The sequence below is a fragment of the Salvelinus alpinus genome, chromosome 31 (genome assembly GCF_045679555.1).
Source record: "Salvelinus alpinus chromosome 31, SLU_Salpinus.1, whole genome shotgun sequence".
Lineage (NCBI taxonomy): Eukaryota > Metazoa > Chordata > Actinopteri > Salmoniformes > Salmonidae > Salvelinus > Salvelinus alpinus.
Window position 1 is genome coordinate 10,398,144 of NC_092116.1, and position 21,250 is coordinate 10,419,393.

At 42.5% G+C, this 21,250-nt stretch overlaps 1 protein-coding gene across 1 annotated transcript; it reads left to right on the top strand.

Moving 5' to 3' along the window:
• Positions 1 to 2,429: 2,429 nt before the first annotated feature.
• On the top strand, positions 2,430 to 10,863 carry LOC139561262 (5-hydroxytryptamine receptor 3A-like). Its single transcript, XM_071378247.1, has 8 exons — positions 2,430 to 2,585; positions 3,807 to 3,851; positions 5,202 to 5,311; positions 6,370 to 6,542; positions 6,637 to 6,794; positions 6,905 to 7,115; positions 9,786 to 9,944; positions 10,103 to 10,863. Exons 1-8 carry the CDS (start codon positions 2,439 to 2,441, stop codon positions 10,378 to 10,380), a joined length of 1,281 nt encoding a protein of 426 aa, XP_071234348.1. The 5' UTR covers positions 2,430 to 2,438; the 3' UTR covers positions 10,381 to 10,863.
• The last annotated feature ends 10,387 nt before the right edge of the window (positions 10,864 to 21,250 follow it).

Consider the following 21,250-nt stretch of genomic DNA (forward strand, 5'->3'; position numbering starts at 1 on the left):
TCCTTGTGTTTGCAATACTTTCTACAAAACCTCCCATTTTCCTTCTAGTACCTGAGAGAGATGCTGAGATCAGTCTGGTGAAGGTTGAGGACATTACAAACAAGAAGGACCTTGAAGGAAACCCCCGCCTGCTGCAGCGGATCCTGGATGTGCGTAACGTACAGTACGGCAGAAATGGTTCTTTGCTAACGTGAGATCAAATCAAAGCTGCATTTATATCGAACATTTCATACATGAATGCAACGCAATGCGCTTCACAGGGAGAAACCGAAATATAAATAAATGAATAAAAAAAACAGGAACATAAGAGGATAAAAAAAACTAAAGAATAACAATAAAAACGGAATGACTGAAAAAGTACCTTAAGGGAAAAACAAAGCTAAAAAGATGTGTTTTAAGATCTCTGTTAAATATTTACACAGTTTCAGCCCCACTCATGTTCTCTGGCAGGCTATTCCAGAGGCTGGGGGCATAGTAACTAAAGGCTGCCTCTTCATGCTTCTTAGTCCTTAGGCTTTGGGATAGTTAAAAGGCCAGTGCCAGAGGACCTATGTGGGACATAACTCAAAAGCATGTCTTATGTATTGGGGTGCACAATCGTGGATTGATTAAAAAAAACAATAGAAGAAACTTAAAACTAATTCTAAAACTCACAGGCAGCCAGTGCATAGACTTTAAAACCAGAGTAATGTGTGCTCTCCGTCTGGTCTTGGACAGTACCCGTGCTGCAGCATTCTGTATGTTTTGCAGTTGACCAATGGCTTTCTTGGGTATACCAGACAGGAGAGCATTAAAGAGGATCAACAGTAGTCAAGCCTGCTTGTAGTAAAAGCATGGAGGAGTCTCTCTGTATCAGCCTGAGATAGAAACGGCCGCACCTTGGCAATGTTCCTCAGGTGGTAAAAAGCAATTTTGGTCTCATTCCCAATGTGTGATTTGAAATTGAGTTCAGAATCTGAAATGACACCTAGGCTTTTTACCTGGTGATTTATCTTTTCTGCCCGTGAATTAAAATGCAGCCAGATTCTCTCTCTGTGCTTTGGCTCCAATAATAAGTACCTTGTCTTAATTTAGCTGGAGGAAGTTGTGAGCCATCCAAGTATTTAAATCACTAATTAATACAGTCTAATAATATATGTGGAGCTAAAATCATCTGGTGACATGGAAATGTAAAGTTGTGAATATTCTGCATAGCAGTACAAATAAATGCTGTGCTTTCTGACAACTCTGCCAAGGTGTAACATACAGTATATAAACCGGACCCAAAATCGAACCTTGTGGAAAGGCACGTGATATCTATTTTCACTGAGTTATGTTCAACAAGGGTGACAAAACAACTCTTGACCGGTCCTAAACCAATTTAGAACTGGACCAGAGGCCAACACACCTCTCCAGTCTGACCAGAAGGGCATCATGGTCAATAGGGTCAAATGCAGCACTTAATAAAGGACAGAGAGCTGTTTAGCATCTGTGTTGGCTCTAAGACCATTTACCACTTTAACTAAGGCTGTCTCTGTGCTGTGGCGGGCACGAAAACCAGACTGGATTTTTTTTTCAACTTAAACAATTATTTTTCTGTTTGAAAACCAATTTCTCCAGAATTTTGCTGAAGAATGGAAGGTTGGAAATTGGCCGATGTGACAAGAAGAAGCCTGGGTAAGGGGAAAGAGTGGGCAGACGATTTGACCCAAGTAGTGCTTAACATATACTTTTTCCTGTGATATAAAGAAAACAACCTTTATTATACATTTAGGACAGTTTGTCTGCAATCTATGGGTTAGTAAACTTCTCTGTAATACAATTTTCTAAAGCACATATTCTTCTCTCTTTTATATCAAACCACAAACGCAGTGGTGTTAAACATGAGGTGAGATGAGGCTACTGACCACAAGCTGCTCATCTCAGCTCTAGGTTAGGAGCAGACACTCACCATCAGTCCACTGAATCCAATCTTTGTCGTTCAGTACTGGAGCTTTACCCCTAGGCAATAGGCGGAACTACACATTTTAACCAGAATGGATATTGTTTTATTACTCTGTTCCCCTGACAAAAGTAATGAAAAATGATGGTGTTGACTGAGTCATGCGCACTAGCAATACACTCACACACAAATAAAAAACGCAGCCCTGCCACTTGGACACCACTCTGTGAGCCTGCACACACAGCAATGATGATCGCTCTGTGGCTTCTGTATTCACTGGCTCTGATGGGTGAGTTCTCAAGGTGGTACAATTAGCCATTTTCCGCATGATGAGTAACCTTGCTTGAGACCTGTAGACATACGTTAGCTCCCAGAGCTAATGCCTTGCACAGTCGTGAGTTGCACAGTCTACACTTGGTTGATGAGAGGAAGTTAACCTGTCCTGTTTGCCATTATTATGGTACCAGCATAATGTCTAATATGGGACCTCATCTCCTTAGCAGGTGGCGTCTCAAGTATGAGCAATTGTTCCTATCATCGTCTTCTAGATCACCTGGGTCTGTCACAGAAAAGTGAGAGTTTATCAAATGTGCGGCCGGTGTGGAACTGGACAACACCTACGCCGGTTATGGTGGACACTTATCTATATGGTATTTTGGATGTGGTAAGTGTTTTTAGCTCCCTGTAGTTTACAGATTCAGATCGAACTTTCAATACTGTCTGTTGTTTGATATTCCTTGTGGATTGATCACTGACTGATACATTCATGCATCCTTTGTCCTGTATGTTAATAAACATCTAAGGTCCCCTGTTTAGGGGACCTGCATGGTTCTGGTACCAGTTCAGACCGACATTTTTGCTTATAAAACGATCTGTGGACAACGTAGACCGAAAATGGCTTGCATTGAGCGGGAGCCCTGGATCTATATAATTTTTGCCTGTGTGAAGTAGGATGTGAAATCTGAAACCACTTGAAGCTGGGATGTCCCTCCTACCATTTAATTCGCTCTTCCGACTGTCCATCAACTCCTAGCCGAACCTCGTGTCACAGCCACTGACAAAGCACATGCCTGCAATCCTTACATCGTAGCGCAGCAGAAGAGAGTGGTTTCATCACTGTAGCACATTTGGTGATCAATTTATAGTCATTCATTTAAAACAATTCACAGATTTTAAACAAAAAAACACTTTCTGCTTGTCATGGACAATATATTTGAGATGAAAGGCGAGTTCCTAATGAGTTCAGGAAGCCAAGATAGAGCTCTGTGAGACATTCACAGCGATGGGGGCAAACGTTTTGATCAAGAGACCTTTAGAAAATATGCACATTTTCTCTAACACTAAATATACAAATATGTATTTTACAGTTATAAGGAAGGTGAAATCTTATAGTTAGCCCTTTTGTAATTTTATCACACTATATTTAGAAAGCATATGTCATTTTGAGCCTTATTCATACAGTTTTGTTGAATAGGAAATACATCATATAAAATATTTCACATTTTTATCATATTTGTACTGTGTACTTGAGCTTGTGTCCTCAAAAGTGGCTACACCTCAGCAATGTATAACTATTTTTACCAGAAAGGTGAGATTGTAACCTTTCTTCGAGTATGCAGCATTACTAGTTATTGTTTATAGCTCTCTCATGATAAATTATTACTTTTGGGGATTCCATGGATTACATTTTTGATTACATTTAGTTACATTTAACTGGTTGTCCTGTATGTTAAAGTGACTAGTACTAAACTGATTTCAGCACTTTGTAATACAGTGCACTGAATGATATCTGTGTAAGTAAATACACAATATGTACTGCATGCACTACCACACACTCCATCCAGTGTTGTCTCTGTGACATCCTTTCATTTCGGATTGTTTGCAGAATGAGAAGTCCCAAACCTTCACCTCCCATGTGATGATCTCAATGGTAAGTACATTTAATCCAGTTTTTTTTTTAAACAGGTGTTTGAGTTGTGTGGTTGCAATATTAACAGTCTCTTGTCTCTGCTATATCTTGGCATGCATCATTCAAGAATCAAGACTATATTTCAATTGTTTGCAGTGCAACGGACATACAATGCAAAATGTATGTGGAAAGACTGTATGGGTTGGCAATACACAGTATAGAAAACAGGCTGGCCCGCAACTCAGACCCTACAAGCCGTGGACACAAATTTGCACACAAAAAAAGGAGGATTTCAGAAAAAAATGTATAAATAGCAGCTAAAGACAGTATATACTGTAGCTATTGATAGTACACTGCATAATGAAACAATCTCTAGTAAGCTAGTGTTTTGAGGGTGGACTGACTGTATTATTTGGCAGTAATAGACTGGTTTTTACAAACAACAACTTTTTATCCAAGCTGGGAGAAAGCGCGAGGACGGCTCATGTAATGCAGGTTCAGATAGCCTATACAGGACAGCTACCAAATCCATTGGTAGCTGATTGTCAAATTAATGTTCGATACAAAATAATAATAATCTGCAATGTTTGAATTCCCAACTTTAATTACTCAAAAACTAAATCCATTATTGCCATCAGCCAGCGGTCTAAAAATGCAGCATTGTGACACAGTGTATAGCTTCTTGAAATGTTAGGCTTAACCTGAGAAAATTGCGACAACATTTCAACATTTATCCAACATTTATCCATTAGATAAAGCAAAGCCCTGGCACCATAGAAAGCCTATCATCGATTCAATAGGCATGCAGCTGCATAGACATGTTGCAACTTCAGCACCATGGACAGCGATCTACTTTGAGTGTCTGTCTGGATGACACATTCGATTATTTTTATTTTTGGGGGGGGGATTGCACAAGGACTACTTTTAACATAGAGTTGTATGGTTTGTTTAACTTTGCGATCATTGGTTTTTGTTTGGAATAGATTTTAAAGCGAAAAATATGAGCCTCAGCATAATTCCTTTCCATGGAATTGCCCAGTAACTATAGATTATATTGATATAACGTCAATCCATCTCTAAAAGGCTGTGAATGTCTTCATCTCATTTGACCTCTTGCTCTCCTCATATTTGATAGTGAATACTCAACCTGCCTAATCAGACACAAGAACCATTCATCATCGATATGAATGTCATTGGTTCCTCATGACTCAATTACACTCTTGACCAATAACACCATCCATTCACTGCAGTGTTCTATCATGTTTTAATAAAAACACATAGGTTTAGTTTTGACCTTGGTCTGTAATGACTCAAAAATAGATTGTGGTTTTATTCACCCATGAGCCTCTTCACTCCCATGTCTTTTTACAGGGCTGGGAGAATGAACTGATATCGTGGGAACCCAATGACTGGTGTGGGATTGAGAGCGTAGCAGTTCCCAGAGACATGCTGTGGATACCAGATGTAATGATCTTAGAGGAGTGAGTACCATTCATCATAGGGATGTTGAAATGATTGAAATCATTTGCACATGCTTACAATGCCTTCATCATAGGGATGTTGAAATGATTGAAATCATTTGCACATGCTTACAATGCCATGATGTAAAAAGTAATCGAAGTGTAGAGTACTCTAGTGAATGTCAATGTCGATGATGGTGCATGTTTGACAAGAGGTTCAATAACACATCCAAAACATCCTTAACAATGGGCATTAGCATTGGGTGTGAGAACCCCATTTTTCTGTGTGTGTTTAGCACACTGTTTCAGGGACAAGATATACCATAGATTACAGGTACTTTTATGAAAAGGCTGTTTTCACTCCTAGTAATTAGAACGGATGTGTTTCCTACTGGAATCTGCTCTCTTCATAAGCATCTTAAAAACAGTAAATATGTCTCATTGTCATTTCAGTCCATACATATCTGGAGTGTCCTATGACTACATCGAGTCGCTATCAGACGATACTTGTAAAAATGTCAATTGTTAAACCCTTACTGTGTACCTATGTTTGTCCTGTGTAACTGTGGTCCTTTCTTTGTTTGCTGAAATCCATCATTTTTCATTAAACTTTAATCGTAGGCTGAGATTCAATTGATTGCACATGGGCATTTGCACTGCGTCGCCATCTTAGAGCAACAGAAAGGAGAAAGATGGTTGTATTTGATGAGTTATATTAAAAAGTATGGATTTCAGCAAACAAAGAAAGGACCACAGTATCGACTGATAGCAACTCAATGTAGCCGGTGGTACACTCCGCCGACACCCATCGCAACTCAACTCCATAGAGATGTATACTGCATATGGACAGAGTTGGGTTTACTCAGCTAGGGGGAGCGACGCCTTGTTTGCTTTTAATGAAAAACACAATGGGCCTGACCTGCAGTCTGACATCTAATGCCAGGTGAAGTTAAACTAAATCTGTTGCTCCATGATGTAATGTTAGCAAAGAAATCATTATTTAATGACAGTATGTCTCTTTAAAATAAGTCAACTCTAACTGTAGCTGAATACTGATACACTGTTGTCTGCACCCTCAGCATTTCTGATACAGGCAGTATCACATTGAGCCCCTACACAGAGGTGGCCCACTCTGGCATGGCCTATGTGACAGAAAGCCGCCGGTTGACCACCACCTGCAAGATGAATCTATTTAAGTTCCCCTTTGACACCCAGAACTGCAGCATTACCTTTATTTCCTTTATGCTTAAAGGTACACGCACGCACACGCACACGCACGCACGCACACACGCACACACACACACACACGAGGTATAATAGATTTTCTTTCATCTTTTTACTGATAGGTATAAAGTTGGGGCCCTTCTCCAACAGCATTATCATGAGCCAATTTTCCGAGAAGGTCATGGTTACATTGGGGGAATGGGACTTCCTGGGCATTAGGTTGTCCATGGAAAAGCTCATCTACGACAACAACATTGTTTGGGACAAGCTGGTCTACAAGGTATGCAAATCAGAGAGAGCAAGAACTTGAACAGGAATGTGTTCTCTCATGGTATTTGATCATTCTCAAAAAACAATGTTAAGTCCAGTAAGTTACTATTTCCCTCACAGATCAGCATACGAAGAAGACCCCTTTTATATGTGATCAACCTCCTACTACCACTCTTATTTTTCCTCATCCTGGACTTGGCCTCCTTTTTCATTGATGAGGCCAAGGGGGAAAAGCTGGGCTACAAAGTGACCATACTCTTGTCCATCTCTGTCTTACTGCTGATTCTCAATGACATCCTGCCTTCAACAGCAGATGACCTGCCACTCATAGGTAATAATATTAACTACCAATCATACCATGTCAAATCTCAATCCATATCTACCTCTCCAAATCAAATCAAAGTTTATTTGTCACGTGCGTGAATACAACAGATGTAGACCTTACAGGGAAATGCTTACTTACAGGCTCTAACCAACAGCGCAAAAAAGGTATTAGGTGAACAATAGGTAAGTAAAGAAATAAAAACAACAGTAAAAAGACAGTAGCAAGGCTGTATACAGTAGTGAGGCTATAAAAGTAGCGAGGCTACATACAGACACCGGTTAGTCGGGCTGACTGAGGTAGTATGTACATGTAGATATAGTTAAAGTGACTATGCATATATGATAAACAGAGAGTAGCAGTAGCGTAAAAGAGGGGTTGGCGGGTGGTGGGTGGCGGGACACAATGCAGATGACTCGGTTAGCCAATGTGCGGGGGCACTGGTTGGTCTGGCCAATTGAGGTAGTATGTACATGAATGTATAGTTAAAGTGACTATGCATATATGATAAACAGAGTAGCAGCAGCGTAAAAGAGGGGTGGGGGGGGGGGGGGGGGGCACACAATGCAAATAGTCCGGTAGCCATTTGGTTACCTGTTCAGGAGTCTTATGGCTTGGGGGTAAAAACTGTTGAGAAGCCATTTTGTCCTAGACTTAACACTCCGGGACCGCTTGCCATGCGGTAGTAGAGAGAACAGTCTATGACTGGGGTGGCTGGGGTCTTTGACTATTTTTAGGGTCTTCCTCTGACACCGCCTGGTGTAGAGGTCCAGGATGGCAGGAAGCTTATCCCCAGTGATGTACTGGGCCGTATGCACTACCCTCTGTAGTGCCTTGCGGTCAGAGGCCGAGCAATTGCTGTACCAGGCAGTGATGCAACCAGTCAAGATGCTCTTGATGTTGCAGCTGTAGAACCTTTTGAGGATCTGAGGACCCATGCCAAACCTTTTTAGTTTTCTGAGGGGAAATAGGCTTTGTCGTACCCTATTCACGACTGTCTTGGTGTGTTTGGACCGTTCTAGTTTGTTGGTGATGTGGACACCAAGGAACTTGAAGCTCTCAACCTGCTCCACTACAGCCCCATCAATGAAATGGGGGCGTGCTCGGTCCTCCTTTTCCTGTAGTCCACAATCATCTCCTTAGTCTTGGTTACGTTGAGGGATAGGTTGTTATTCTGGCACCATCCGGCCAAGTCTCTGACCTTCTCCCTATAGGCTGTCTCGTCGTTGTTGGTGATCAGGCCTACCACTGTTGTGTCGTCTGCAAACTTAATGATGGTGTTGGAGTCGTGCCTGGCCATGCAGTGAAGTGAAGTGTTTAGTCCCAGGATCCTTAGCTTAGTGATGAGCTTTGAGGGTACTATGGTGTTGAACACTGAGCTGTAGTCAATGAATAGCATTCTCACATAGGTGTTCCTTTTGTCCAGGTGGGACAGGGCAGTGTGGAGTGCAATAGAGATTGCATAATCTGTTTGGGCGGTATGCAAATTGGAGTGGGTCTAGGGTTTCTGGGATAATGGTGTTGATGTGAGCCATTGCCAGCCTATCAAAGCACTTCATAGCTATGGACGTGAGTGCTACGGGTCTGTAATCATTTAATCAGGTTGCCTTCATGTTCTTGGGCACAGGGACTATGGTGGTCTGCGTGAAACATGTTGGTATTACAGACTCAATCAGGGACATGTTGAAAATGTCAGTGAAGACACTTGCCAGTTGGTCAGCACAGCCCGGAGCATACGTCCCTGTAATCCGTCTGGCCCTGCGGCCTTGTGAATGTTGACCTGTTTAAAGGTCTCACTCACGTCGGCTACGGAGAGCGTGATCACACAGTCGTCCGGAACAGCTGATGCTCTCATGCATGCCCCAGTGTTGCTTGCCTCAAAGCGAGCATAGAAGTGATTTAGCTCGTCTGGTAGGCTCATGTCACTGGGCAGCTCGCGGCTGTGCTTCCCTTTGTAGTCTGTAATAGTTTGCAAGCCCTGCCACATAAGACGAGCGTCGGAGCCGGTGTAGTACGATTCAGTCTTAGCCCTGTATTGACGCTTTGCCTGTTTGATGGTTCGTCAGAGGGCATAGCAGTATTTCTTATAAGCTTCCGGGTTAGAGTCCCGCACCTTGAAAGTGGCAGCTCTAGCCTTTAGCTCAGTGCGAATGTTGCCTGTAATCCATGGCTTCTGGTTGGGGTATGTATGTACAGTCACTGTGGGGACGACGTCCTCGATGCACTTATTGATAAAGCCAGTGACTGATGTGGTGTACTCCTCAATGCCATCGGAAGAATCCCGGAACATGTTCCAGTCTGTGATAGCACAACAGTGGACAGTGACAAATAGATGCTAGCTAAGCTAAAACAGTTTTGCAAGGCTAATGTTTTCTAATTAACTTTTTGATTATGGCTAAGCTGTTAGCACTTCATGTTATTTTGTACCGTAAATGGTCAAGTCTGGTCATCTGGGGCCACAGTTGACATTTGGTTGATAAAAAGAACATGTCAAGCAGTTACGTCATTATAGGAACACATCTCTATCAGTTTATGATAACATAAGCCCGCTGTGCACAGTATCATGTAACACTGTTAAACACAAGCCCACATTAAACATGCACTTTTGTTATTAAGGATAGGAAATGTACAATGTGAAGTCTTCATCTCCTCTTCACGTCATTTGCCCTCCATCTCCAGCTCTTTACTGCATCGTAATCTTTGCCCTCACGGGCCTCAGTCTCCTGGAGACCATGCTGGTGAGCTTCCTGATTGATATGGACAGCAGGGTTGATCACGACATCCAGACCTCTTCTAAGACCTGTGGGGTGACTCCGGAAGAGACCGACTGCCAAAGAGGTGAAATCTCTCGTTCTTTTGTCATCCTCATAAGAGTGTTCATTCTTGGGTAAACGCCACGTTGATTCTAGGAGGGGAGGAAGGGGATTGTTCATGATACTCAAGATCTTTCCTTATGCTTCTAATACTTGCTACAAAACCTCCCATTTTCTTCCTAGAGTCTCAGAGAGATGCTGAGATCAGCCTGGTGAAGGTTGAGGACATTCCAAACAAGGAACTAAATGGAGACTGGCTGAGCAACCCCCGCCTACTGCAGCGGATCCTAGAGGTGCGGAACATACGGCAGAAATGGTTTTTTGCTAGCGTGAGATGTGACAAGAAAAAGCCTGGGTACTGGGAGAGAGTGGGCCGACAAATTGACCAGGCTTACTTTTGCCTTTATCTCATCACCACCATTGGTTTTCTGGTATTCACTTATCATCAGTGGCTTCATTAGTTTTGCACTTTATAAGGTGTGTGTAGATCATACAGTACGTATGTCTTGGTGCTCTAGGCCCCTTGTGTTTTTATTTATTTCACCTTTATTTAACCAGGTAGGCAAGTTGAGAACAAGTTCTCATTTACAATTGCGACCTGGCCAAGATAAAGCAAAGCAGTTCGACACATACAACAACACAGAGTTACACATGGAGTAAAACTAACATACAGTCAATAATACAGTAGAAAAATAAGTCTATATACAATGTGAGCAAGTGAGGTGAAGGCAAAATATAGGCTATCTGCCTATATTCTAGAATATATATTTAGCTATACTCACATACCTTGTGTTTGACCTTACATTTTTAAGTTACTTGACCCGTGTGATCTTCTTCTTCTTTCAAATTGGTTGTACATGGTGTCTGTATCTGTAGAGTTGTCCTTCATGATATTACTTTGTGGTTGAGTTTACAGATAGTAAATAAACTGCTAGTTTGCTTTGCTCATGTGTTTACTGTCCTTCATAACAAAATAAATCCCCCAAAACCAAAGTAGTGCTTAACATACACTTTTTCCCATGATATAAAGAAAACAACCTTTATTCTACATTTAGGACATTTTGTCTGCAATCTATGGTAAACCTATCTGTAATACAATTTTTTAAAGCACATTCTTCTGTTTATGAATAAATATTCAGAACACTATAAAAAAATTAAATGTTCCTTTTATCCTTTCGTAAAACACATACACATTTTCTTTAAAGATTTGATAGAATGTGTATCTTTACATGCTTTATAATAGATGCAACATTATTATAATGTGCGTGTGTGTCTCGGTGTGTAAGCATTTGTTTGAGTTCAAACCACAAACTCATCAGTGGTGTTAAAGGGTGTATATGAAACAAGGGGTCACGGAGAAGGAAACCCTTCACTTGGTACCATATTATTGTTTTCCAGTCTATTTATGAACATATTATCGCAAAAAAAAAGTAACAATATTAATTTTAAACAAACGGTTTGTGAAGTACTTTTGAAAGTTCTGGATGTTTGACGTTCTGAAACAATGGAATTTGACGTCAGTAGGGGAACCAGTCAAGCAACTGCAGCATACAAGCTCTGGAGCAATGTTCTATGGAGAGAGCCTTCTATCAGTGGAGATCAAAGGTGAGACAGATGTCATTTTTTATCACTTACCTTAACATGTACACTGAGTGTACAAAACATTAGGAACACCTGCTCTTTCCATGACAGACTGACCAGGTGAAAGCTACGATCCCTTATTGATGTCAATCCCCTTCAATCAGTGTTGATGAAGGGGAGAAGACAGTTTAAAGAAGGATTTTTAAGCCTTGAGACAATTAAGACATGGATTGTGTATGTGTGCCATTCAGAGGGTGAATGGGCAAGATACAAGATTTAAGGGCCTTTAAAACGGGGTATGGTAGTAGGTGCTAGGCACACCGGTTTGAGTGTGTCAAGAACTGCAACGCTGCTGGGTTTTTCATGCTCAACAGTTTACTGTGTGTTCCAAGAATGGTCCACCACTTAAAGGTTATTCAGCCAACTTGACACTACTGTGGGAAGCATTGGAGTCAACATGGGCCAGTATTCCTGTGGAACGCTTTCGACACCTTGTAGAATCCATGACCCGACGAATTGAGGCAGTTCTGGGGGCAAAAGGGGGTGCAACTCAATATTAGGAAGGTGCTCCTAATGTGTACACTCAGTGTATATTTAAGAAATAATGCACAAGGGGGTGTGTTACATGGCCAATATACCACGGCTAAGGGCTGTTCTTAGGCCCGATGCCTTATTGCTATTATAAACTGGCTACTAATGTAATTAGAGCAGTAACAAGAAATGTTTTGTCATACCCATGGTATACGGTCTGATATACCACAGCTGTCAGCCAATCAGCATTCAGGGCCCGAACCACCCAGTGTATATTTAAATCTGTACAGTATATGGAAACACTAACACAATAGAGTGGGATATCCCCTGGAAGAAAACACCTTCCTAAGCATCTGGATCCTGGACTTCCTGACAGGTCGCCCCCAGGTGGTAACGGTAGGCAGCAAAACATCCGCCACGCTGACCTTCAACACGTGGGAGGGGTGTGTGCCTAGTCCCCTCCTATACTCCCTGTTCACCCACGACTGCGTGGCCACGCATGACTCCAATACTATCATTACATTTGCAGACATCACGGCGGTGGTAGGCCTGATCACAGACAACGATGAGACAGCCTACAGGGAGGAGGTCAAAGACCTGGCAGTGTGGTACCAGGCAATGTACCCTCAATTTTTGGGGGGCATTGAGCAAATTCAGTCTGCTGAGCGCAAACTTGAACGTTGTGAAAATTCTGTGCAACTTCAAGGGCACGTTTACTGTTAACACTGAGTGTCACGTTCCTGACCTGTTTTGTGTTAGTTTTGTATGTGTTAGTTGGTCAGGACGTGAGTTTGGGTGGGCAGTCTATGTTTTCTGTTTCTATGTTGGTTTAAAGGGTGACCTAATATGGCTCTCAATTAGAGGCAGGTGTTTTTCATTTCCTCTGATTGAGAGTCATATTAAGGTAGGTGTTTTCACACGGTTTGTTTGTGGGTGGTTGTCTCCTGTGTCTGTGTCTATGTTACACCATACGGGACTGTTTCGTGCGTTCGTCATTTTGTGTAGTCATTTTCCTGTTCGTGTTTTCTTCGTGTTTCATGTAAGTTCGTCGTCCAGGTCTGTCTACATCGTTTTGTTGTTTTGTAATATATCAAGTGTTCTTCGTGTGTTTAGTTCGTCTTGTAAATAAATCATTATGTATTCACAACCCGCTGCGCCTTGGTCGAATCACTACTCCTCCTCTTCGTATGAAGAGGAGGAGGAACACCGTTACACTGAGGCTGTACCCACCTTTAGTTACAGGTTTAATAGTGGCCATGTAGGCTACTGTGGATATTTTATCATAATGTAGGCCTACCATAAAAAACAATGGAGGAAATGCATCTCATAACATTTTAACATTTTCTATCATTCAGCCTACAGTAGCAGCCAATGTGTGGTGTTCAATGTATGCCTATATTTCAATGAGACTCCTAAAGACAAGGAGGTGACTGAAAATGTTGTGTTGTTTGATGCAAGAAACCAATTTACAAACTAAAATGCATTATTATTACTATACCATTATTACAGAGATTCAGACAAATTATGCTACCGTCTGCCTATTGGCTACTAAGCTTATTCAAGCCTGTCTCAAAATACAACACCACCCCTTTAAGACAAAAAAAAGCTTTTTACCTGACTTGCTTTTCAAAGATGCCTAGCAATGTACATGTTTTGTGCTCTTGTAGGAAGCAATCAATCCCCTATGGTTAACTGCAAATGATCTATAACTGGGCTAATAACTCACTAACTAGCAGAGGATATGAACAAAATGTTCACACGTGGCTACATGCAGCTCTCACTTTGATCTCAAAACAAGCGCATCTACTCACGACCGCTCATGCTGTAAACACAGTCCAGTTCAACGTAAATGGCACAGATCCATATATGGCAATGGTCAATTTGCATATAGGCCTAATGCAGCTCTGATTGTTTATGCCACACCGGTCTGTGTAGAGTAGGGGCTGAGTAGTGCGTGTCAATGCAATAGAATCCGACTCCGATGCGTTCTGCCTAAAACAAAATCTCTTGCAAAGTTTTTGTTTCAGTATGTTGCATTGAAGTGGCTAATATTGGGTTGATTCGATCCCAATTGCCAGAGTAAAGGGAAACGTTGATAATGTTAACAAGGAAAACTTTAGAACAGTGGCCACCAACCTTTTCTGAGTCAAGCTCACTTTGTGTCAAAATGCAAGCTGAGACCTACCGCTCAGATTTTTTTTTAACATTACTTAAAAAACGCAAGCCAATGCAACATTAGCCAATTAAAAACAGTACTGTAGCAATGAGGTTTGTGTAGTAAGCTATCGGCCCAATACATTATCACTGCCTATTGTCTTTGCTGGAAATGCCCTGCCAATGCATTGTTGTTCTGGACATTTTTTAAATTATATTAAAACATTTGAGGTAGGCTATATGATCACACCGGTAATAGATACATTGTTGTATTACTTGTGAGGCACAGCTGAGTGAACATTTAAATCATTTTCTTTGTATTTTTCTTTTACTGGGCTAATGGTGCTTGCATCTGATGGTCAGTCTCAGCTGAGGGAAAGAGCAGCAGACTGAGGGTCCGCCTCTCAACATCCCTCCCTCCCTTTCCTCCACTGACACTAACCAAAAAGGAACACTGTCTTCCAGCTGATGGGGAAACTCTTGTTGCACCGCATTATTTCTGCCTCATGCACAAATTCATGTTGTTACTCCTGTGAACAGAGAAAGTGAAATATAAAAAAGACCCAAGGCACTAATAATAACAACACAAGTCTATAGATATACATCCTACTTATTCATTACTTCTGCACTGCTTGTTTGTAGCGCTGAGTGGAAATAGGAGGAACACGCATTTTATGGTTTATAAAAGTGTTGAATACAAAGTGTTGACAGTGCTGAGTAAGAACGTAAACATGAACTCTAAACGACTACCGCCCCGTAGCACTCACTTCCGTCATCATGAAGTGATTTGAGAGACTAGTCAAGGACCATATCACCTCCACCCTACCTGACACCCTAGACCCACTCCAATTTGCTTACCGCCCCAATAGGTCCACAGACGACGCAATAGCAACCACAGTGCACACTGCCCTAACCCATCTGGACAAGAGGAATACCTATGTGAGAATGCTGTTCATCGACTACAGCTCAGCATTTAACACCATAGTACCCTCCAAACTCGTCATCAAATTCAAAACCCTGGGTCTCGACCCCGCCCTGTGCAACTGGGTACTGGACTTCCTGACGGGCCGCCCCCAGGTGGTGAGGGTAGGTAACAACATCTCCACCCCGCTGATTCTCAACACTGGGGCCCCACAAGGGTGCGTTCTGAGCCCTCTCCTGTACTCCCTGTTCACCCACGACTGCGTGGCCATGCACGCCTCCAACTCAATCATCAAGTTTGCAGACGACACTACAGTGGTAGGCTTGATTACCAACAACGACGAGACGGCCTACAGGGAGGAGGTGAGGGCCCTCGGAGTGTGGTGTCAGGAAAATAACCTCACACTCAACGTCAACTAAACAAAGGAGATGATCGTGGACTTCAGGAAACAGCAGAGGGAGCACCCCCCTATCCACATCGACGGGACAGTAGTGGAGAGGGTAGAACGTTTTAAGTTCCTCGGCGTACACATCACGGACAAACTGAAATTGTCCACCCACACAGACAGCGTGGTGAAGAAGGCGCAGCAGTGCCTCTTCAACCTCAGGAGGCTGAAGAAATTCGGCTTGTCACCAAAAGCACTCACAAACTTTTACAGATGCACAATCGAGAGCATCCTGGCTGTATCACCGCCTGGTACGACAACTGCTCCGCCCACAACCGTAAGGCGCTCCAGAGGGTAGTGAGGTCTGCACAACGCATCACCGGGGGCAAACTACCTGCCCTCCAGGACACCTACACCACCCGATGTCACAGGAAGGCCAAAAAGATCATCAAGGACAACAACCACCCGAGCCACTGCCTGTTCACTCCGCTATTATCCAGAAGGCGAGGTCAGTACAGGTGCATCAAAGCAGGGACCGAGAGACTGAAAAACAGCTTCTATCTCAAGGCCATCAGACTGTTAAACAGCCACCACTAACATTGAGTGGCTGCTGCCAACATACTGACTCAACTCCAGCCACTTCAATAATGGAAAAATGTATGTAAAAAATGTATCACTAGCCACTTTAAACAATGCCACTTAATATAATGTTTACATACCCTACATTACTCATCTCATATGTATATACTGTACTCTATACCATCTACTGCATCTTGCCTATGCCGTTCTGTACCATCACTCATTCATATATTTTTATGTACATATTCTTCCTCCCTTTACACTTGTGTGTATAAGGTAGTTGTTGTGAAATTGTTAGGTTAGATTACTCATTGGTTATTACTGCATTGTCGGAACTAGAAGCACAAGCATTTCGCTACACTCGCATTAACATCTGCTAACCATGTGTATGTGACAAATAACATTTGATTTGATTGGATAAAAACAGCAGCTCTTTGCTGTATTCACTGTAAGTCTCTTTCTAGTCATGGTTCTAAACTTTTTGAATCTTACAGTATCAATGTTTCTGTAACTTTCTTTAATGCCTGCTAATTTACTGCAGACACGATAATCTGAGCCATCCAATTGGCCAGCGGTATGACCATAGTGCACTTGATCTACTCTCTGGGACCGCCGGGAAGGCAGAGTTTGTACCTTCAGAAACATTAAATGGTTCAAAATGGCAACAGTTCGCCTATCCGGTGCACATGGCAGCTGAATCGGGTGCACCTACCGTCAACAGCCCGCGACAAATAAAACAAAATAGGAACACAAGGCTTTATTGTTGTTTTTTTACAGAAATGTTTGGCGATCGACTAGGGTACCAGTACCGAGTCAATGTGCAGGGGTACGAGGTAGTTGAGGTAGATATGTACATATAGGTAGGGATAAAGTGGCTAGGTAACAGGATCGATAATAAACAGTAACAGCAGCGTATGTGATGAGTCAAAAGAGTGCAAAAAGGGTCAATGCAGGTTGTTAAAGAGTTAACCAATAGCTACCCAGACTAACTATTTAGCAGTCTTATGGCTTGGGGGGGTAGAAGCTGTTCAGGGTCTGTTGGTTCCAGACTTGGTGCACCTATACCGCTTGCCGTGCAGTAGAAGAGAGAACAGTCTATGACTTGGGTGGTTGGAGTCTGACAATTCTTTGGGCCTTCTTCTGACACCGCTGGGTATAGAGGTCCTGGATGGCATGGAGCTCGGCCCGAGTGATGTACTGGGCCATACGTACTACCCTCTGTAGCACCTATTGGTCGGATGCCAAGTAGTTGCCTTACCAAGTGGTGATGCAGCCAGTCAAGATTGTCTCAATGGTGCAGCTGTATAAAATGTTTAGGATCTGAGGGCCCATGCCGAATCTTTTCAGCCTCCTGAGGGGGAAGAGGCGTTGTAGTGCCCTCTTCACGACTCTATTGGTGTGTGTGGATCATGATAATTGCTTAGTGATGTGGACACCGGAACTTGACCTGCTCCACTACAGCCCCATCGATGTCGGGCTGTAGTGGTGACAACTGCTCTAGAAAGTTGAGTGAAATTCAATCTTGTGCTTTTCTCTGTGGGCTGATATTTCTGTGCTGCGTGGCAGTCTCGGGCTACTGTGGGCACGCAATGATTTTAGAGGGAACATTGGTGCTAGGCATTCCCATGTATACAGCCAAGTTATCGTTACTCATTGTGCAGGGGGAGACCGGTGATGGTTGTAACACGGGATAGTTGTAACACTTGCAAAGCCTCCAATCAGGAGTGAGGTAGAATCATGTGATTCACTGTGCACATGTTAAGTTTAGTCCTGAACCCTCATGTGAAAAAGCGAGTCCCTGTGAAAAACTCTGCAGATTCTATTGACAGATATCTGATTTTGAGGTAAGAAAGTAATTATTTTAACCATATTTGTATTTGTGATGACATCAACTGCTTTGTAGTTCCATTCACCAAACTTATATCAGGTTTATAACCAGTTTGTGGAGAGATATTTCATGCAAGTTAGCAATGCTAAAGTTTTAACATTTAGCTCAAATGGAAGCTAGCTAATGGCAGCAAGGGTCAGGATTAGTTGTAACAACGTGAGAAAATGTTACAACTAACCCTGAGTAAAACTGGATGTTTTTGGTACGTTTTCTTTTACTTCAGCATGTCTAGATCATGGACAAGAAAGACAGACAGGGGAGTATCTCTCCACACTTTGAAAAGAGCATCAAATTATGTAGCAGAGTAGGGGAAGTTAATCAGATCGGTTGCGAAGTTGTATGGCATATGTCATGTGACTCTGCAAAGAGAGAAAGAAGCTACAGGAGAAGGGGTCGAGAGAGCTTCCTCATGTTGGCTACCGCAGTAGAAACAGGGTCTTCATGGATGAGCAGGAGCAGAAGTTGTCAGAGTATCTCTTGAGAGCAGCTGATCTATATTATGGATTGTCACCTCGTGAGAAAAGCATTTGATAGGAATTAGTGAGGAGTAAGTCAGGGCAAAATTAGCAGTTAGCAATGGTGGCAATTAAGGTCAATGGAGGGAGTACTAATGTAAATTATTAATGTAAAGTATTAATTGGGAGAAGTAATTAACATATTTTATTATATTGTTCAAGTCAGAAAATGTGCCTACCAACTCGCTGTACAATATGGTTGCAAGCATCCTCAGTCATGGGATGAGAACTCTATGGCGGGAGCAGACTGGTTCTCGTCTTACCTAAAGCGGCACCCTACTCTCTCCATTAGGAGTGCTGAAGCAACTTGTCTGTCACGGGCCACACGTTTCAACAGAACAAATTAAGCAGAGTTTTTCAGCAAACTAGGAGAGGTGGTAAATAAATACAGCTTTAATGGCAATGACATATGGAATGGTGACGAGACAGGAATAACCACAGTACAAACACCTGATAGAAATGGTCGCGAAACGCGGCACCAAACAGGTTGGATCAATCACCTCAGCAGAAAGGGGTACACTAGTGTCAGTGGCATGTGCTATAAATGCAATAAGAAACTAAATCTCTCCCAGCTTTTGTTTTCCCATGCAAAAGATACCAGAACCACTTTGTACGGGATGGACCAATTGGATGTGTTGGAAGTGGAAATGGATCTGGCTGGATGCAGGAGGATAACTTCCTCATTTTCCTTGAACACTTCCCCAAACATACCAAGGTCAGCCTGGAAAGGAAGATGGTCCTTCTCCTTGACAACCACAGCTCACACCTGTCTATCAGGGCCATTGATTTCTGTAGGTGCTCTGGCATAGTCTTGCTTTCTTTCCCCCTACACTTTTCACAAAAGCTCCAGTCCCTGGACAGGAGTGTACGGGCCATTGAAGATAATTGTGAACTCTGCCAGTGATGCCTGGATGAGGATGAACCCCGGAAAGACCATGACCATATGTGACATTCCAGGCATTGTCAAAAGAGCACAACACCCACCAATATACAGGCTGGACTCAGGTGCAAAGACATTTGGGCATACAACCCTGATATATTTCAGGAATGTGACTTTGCACCCTCACTTGTCACTAATCGTCCTGCTCCAGCTGACACACTGGCCATGCCAGCTGCCTTCCAGGTCACCTCTTTAGCCACCTCTCAGGCCCCTGTGCCTACTGCTATCCAGCCTACCTCTCCAGCTGCCTCTCAGGCCACCTCTCCAGCCACTTCATTAATCATGTAAAAATGAACTCATTAGCAATCTTGGGGCACCACGGAAAAAGTTTAATGAGTTACCATTTCTTTAATGAGTTACCAAGACTTTATCGTTATCATACCAGTCATCCATTCATTATTATTATTACCTCATAGTCTCATTCTGAACGTCGTTGACTTCAAATCTGCACAAACCCTAGTCTAAATGATGATTCAGCGCTACACAAATTGGCTTAATTATTTATTTACTAACAGCACACAGAATTACATAAACACACACACACAGGATAGATTATACATCGATAACTCGCATAATGCAATGAAAAGTCCCGAGGGGACTAACCCGATATGACGGCTTGTTACACAATGAATGGGGTGGGGAAAGAGAGTGGAAGAGACAGAGAGGGGACCCATTGTACATACATGTGGAAAATACACTCATCATCAATATGGATATTTAGCACCCTAACCACCGCTCAATCGGATTTAGAAATTAAACATATTTACGCTTGCATGTCTTTGTCGTCTCTCTGCTGAAATCGCCAGATTTCGACAGAAGTCTCTAGTTGTGTAAGTCTCTGGTTGTCCACCAGAGGTCACAATGTCCTCAGTTGTAGTAGTTGGCTTTCTTTGTTCCTGACTGTTCGTTGGACTGGATACATCAGACGTACCGCACGGTGTTGAGAGGGAAATGTTCTTCTTTGCTCGTCTTCGGTCGAGTTTCCTAGACTATGTTACATGCAGAGATGCAGGCGGTGGATGTCTTAGTCTAGTCTTCTTCTTCTCTGTTAAGTTTCAGAGGGTCTTACCATTTCGTGACATGTAGCTCACGCTGCCGGTCACACTGGTCTGTATTTATTTCAACGTGTAGCCACCGCTCCACGCTTTCTGGTCTAATGTAAATTTCGTTAGCAGTCCTTTTATGCACTCGCCTTGAAGGGTGGTTCCATCACGTTGCCACAATGTCTGTGCTCACGTGGGCGTGGTTACTGACTTGGCAAAAGTCTATATGAAAAACAATTCTCATTTAGAAGGCTAGAATCACATTTCATCTTCTCACAAATAGTTTCATATTTAATCATATAAGTTCCACAACATTTAGATGTAAATCTGATAACTGGGACATATACATTTGTAGAGTTACCGTTATCTTGCTATACCATCTTTAATGACATCACAAAACAACAACTGATTTGAAATTATTATTGTTTGGGTCTCCACCAACCATTTCCTACATTATTTATGTTAGAAATATGTCCAATCTTTGATGTTAAAGTACTGCAAAGTTTCTTTCTGTTGTAACACTCAGACATTCCATTCTCCATACTGCAAAGGCAAGAGAGAGAGAAAGTTTACAACAGGTCGTTAAGTCATACAACCGGACCAATTTGATCCTCACCCAGGAGGGAAAGTCATGACAGCGCTTATGGTCGTTGTCCTGTTGGATGGTGAGCCTTCGCCCTAGTCTGAGGTCCCGCACACTCTAGAGCAGGTTTTCATCAAGGATCTCTCTGTACTTTGCTCCGTTCATCTATCCCTCAATCCTGACTGGTCTCCCAGTCCCTGCCGCAAAAAA

Coding starts and splice junctions, on each gene's coding strand:
- LOC139561262 (XM_071378247.1), top strand. CDS start 2,439: ATGAGCAATTGTTCCTATCATCGTCTTCTAGATCACCTGGGTCTGTCA. Junction 3,852..5,201: donor CCCATGTGATGATCTCAATG/GTAAGTACATTT, acceptor GTCTTTTTACAG/GGCTGGGAGAATGAACTGAT. Junction 6,795..6,904: donor GGGACAAGCTGGTCTACAAG/GTATGCAAATCA, acceptor TTTCCCTCACAG/ATCAGCATACGAAGAAGACC.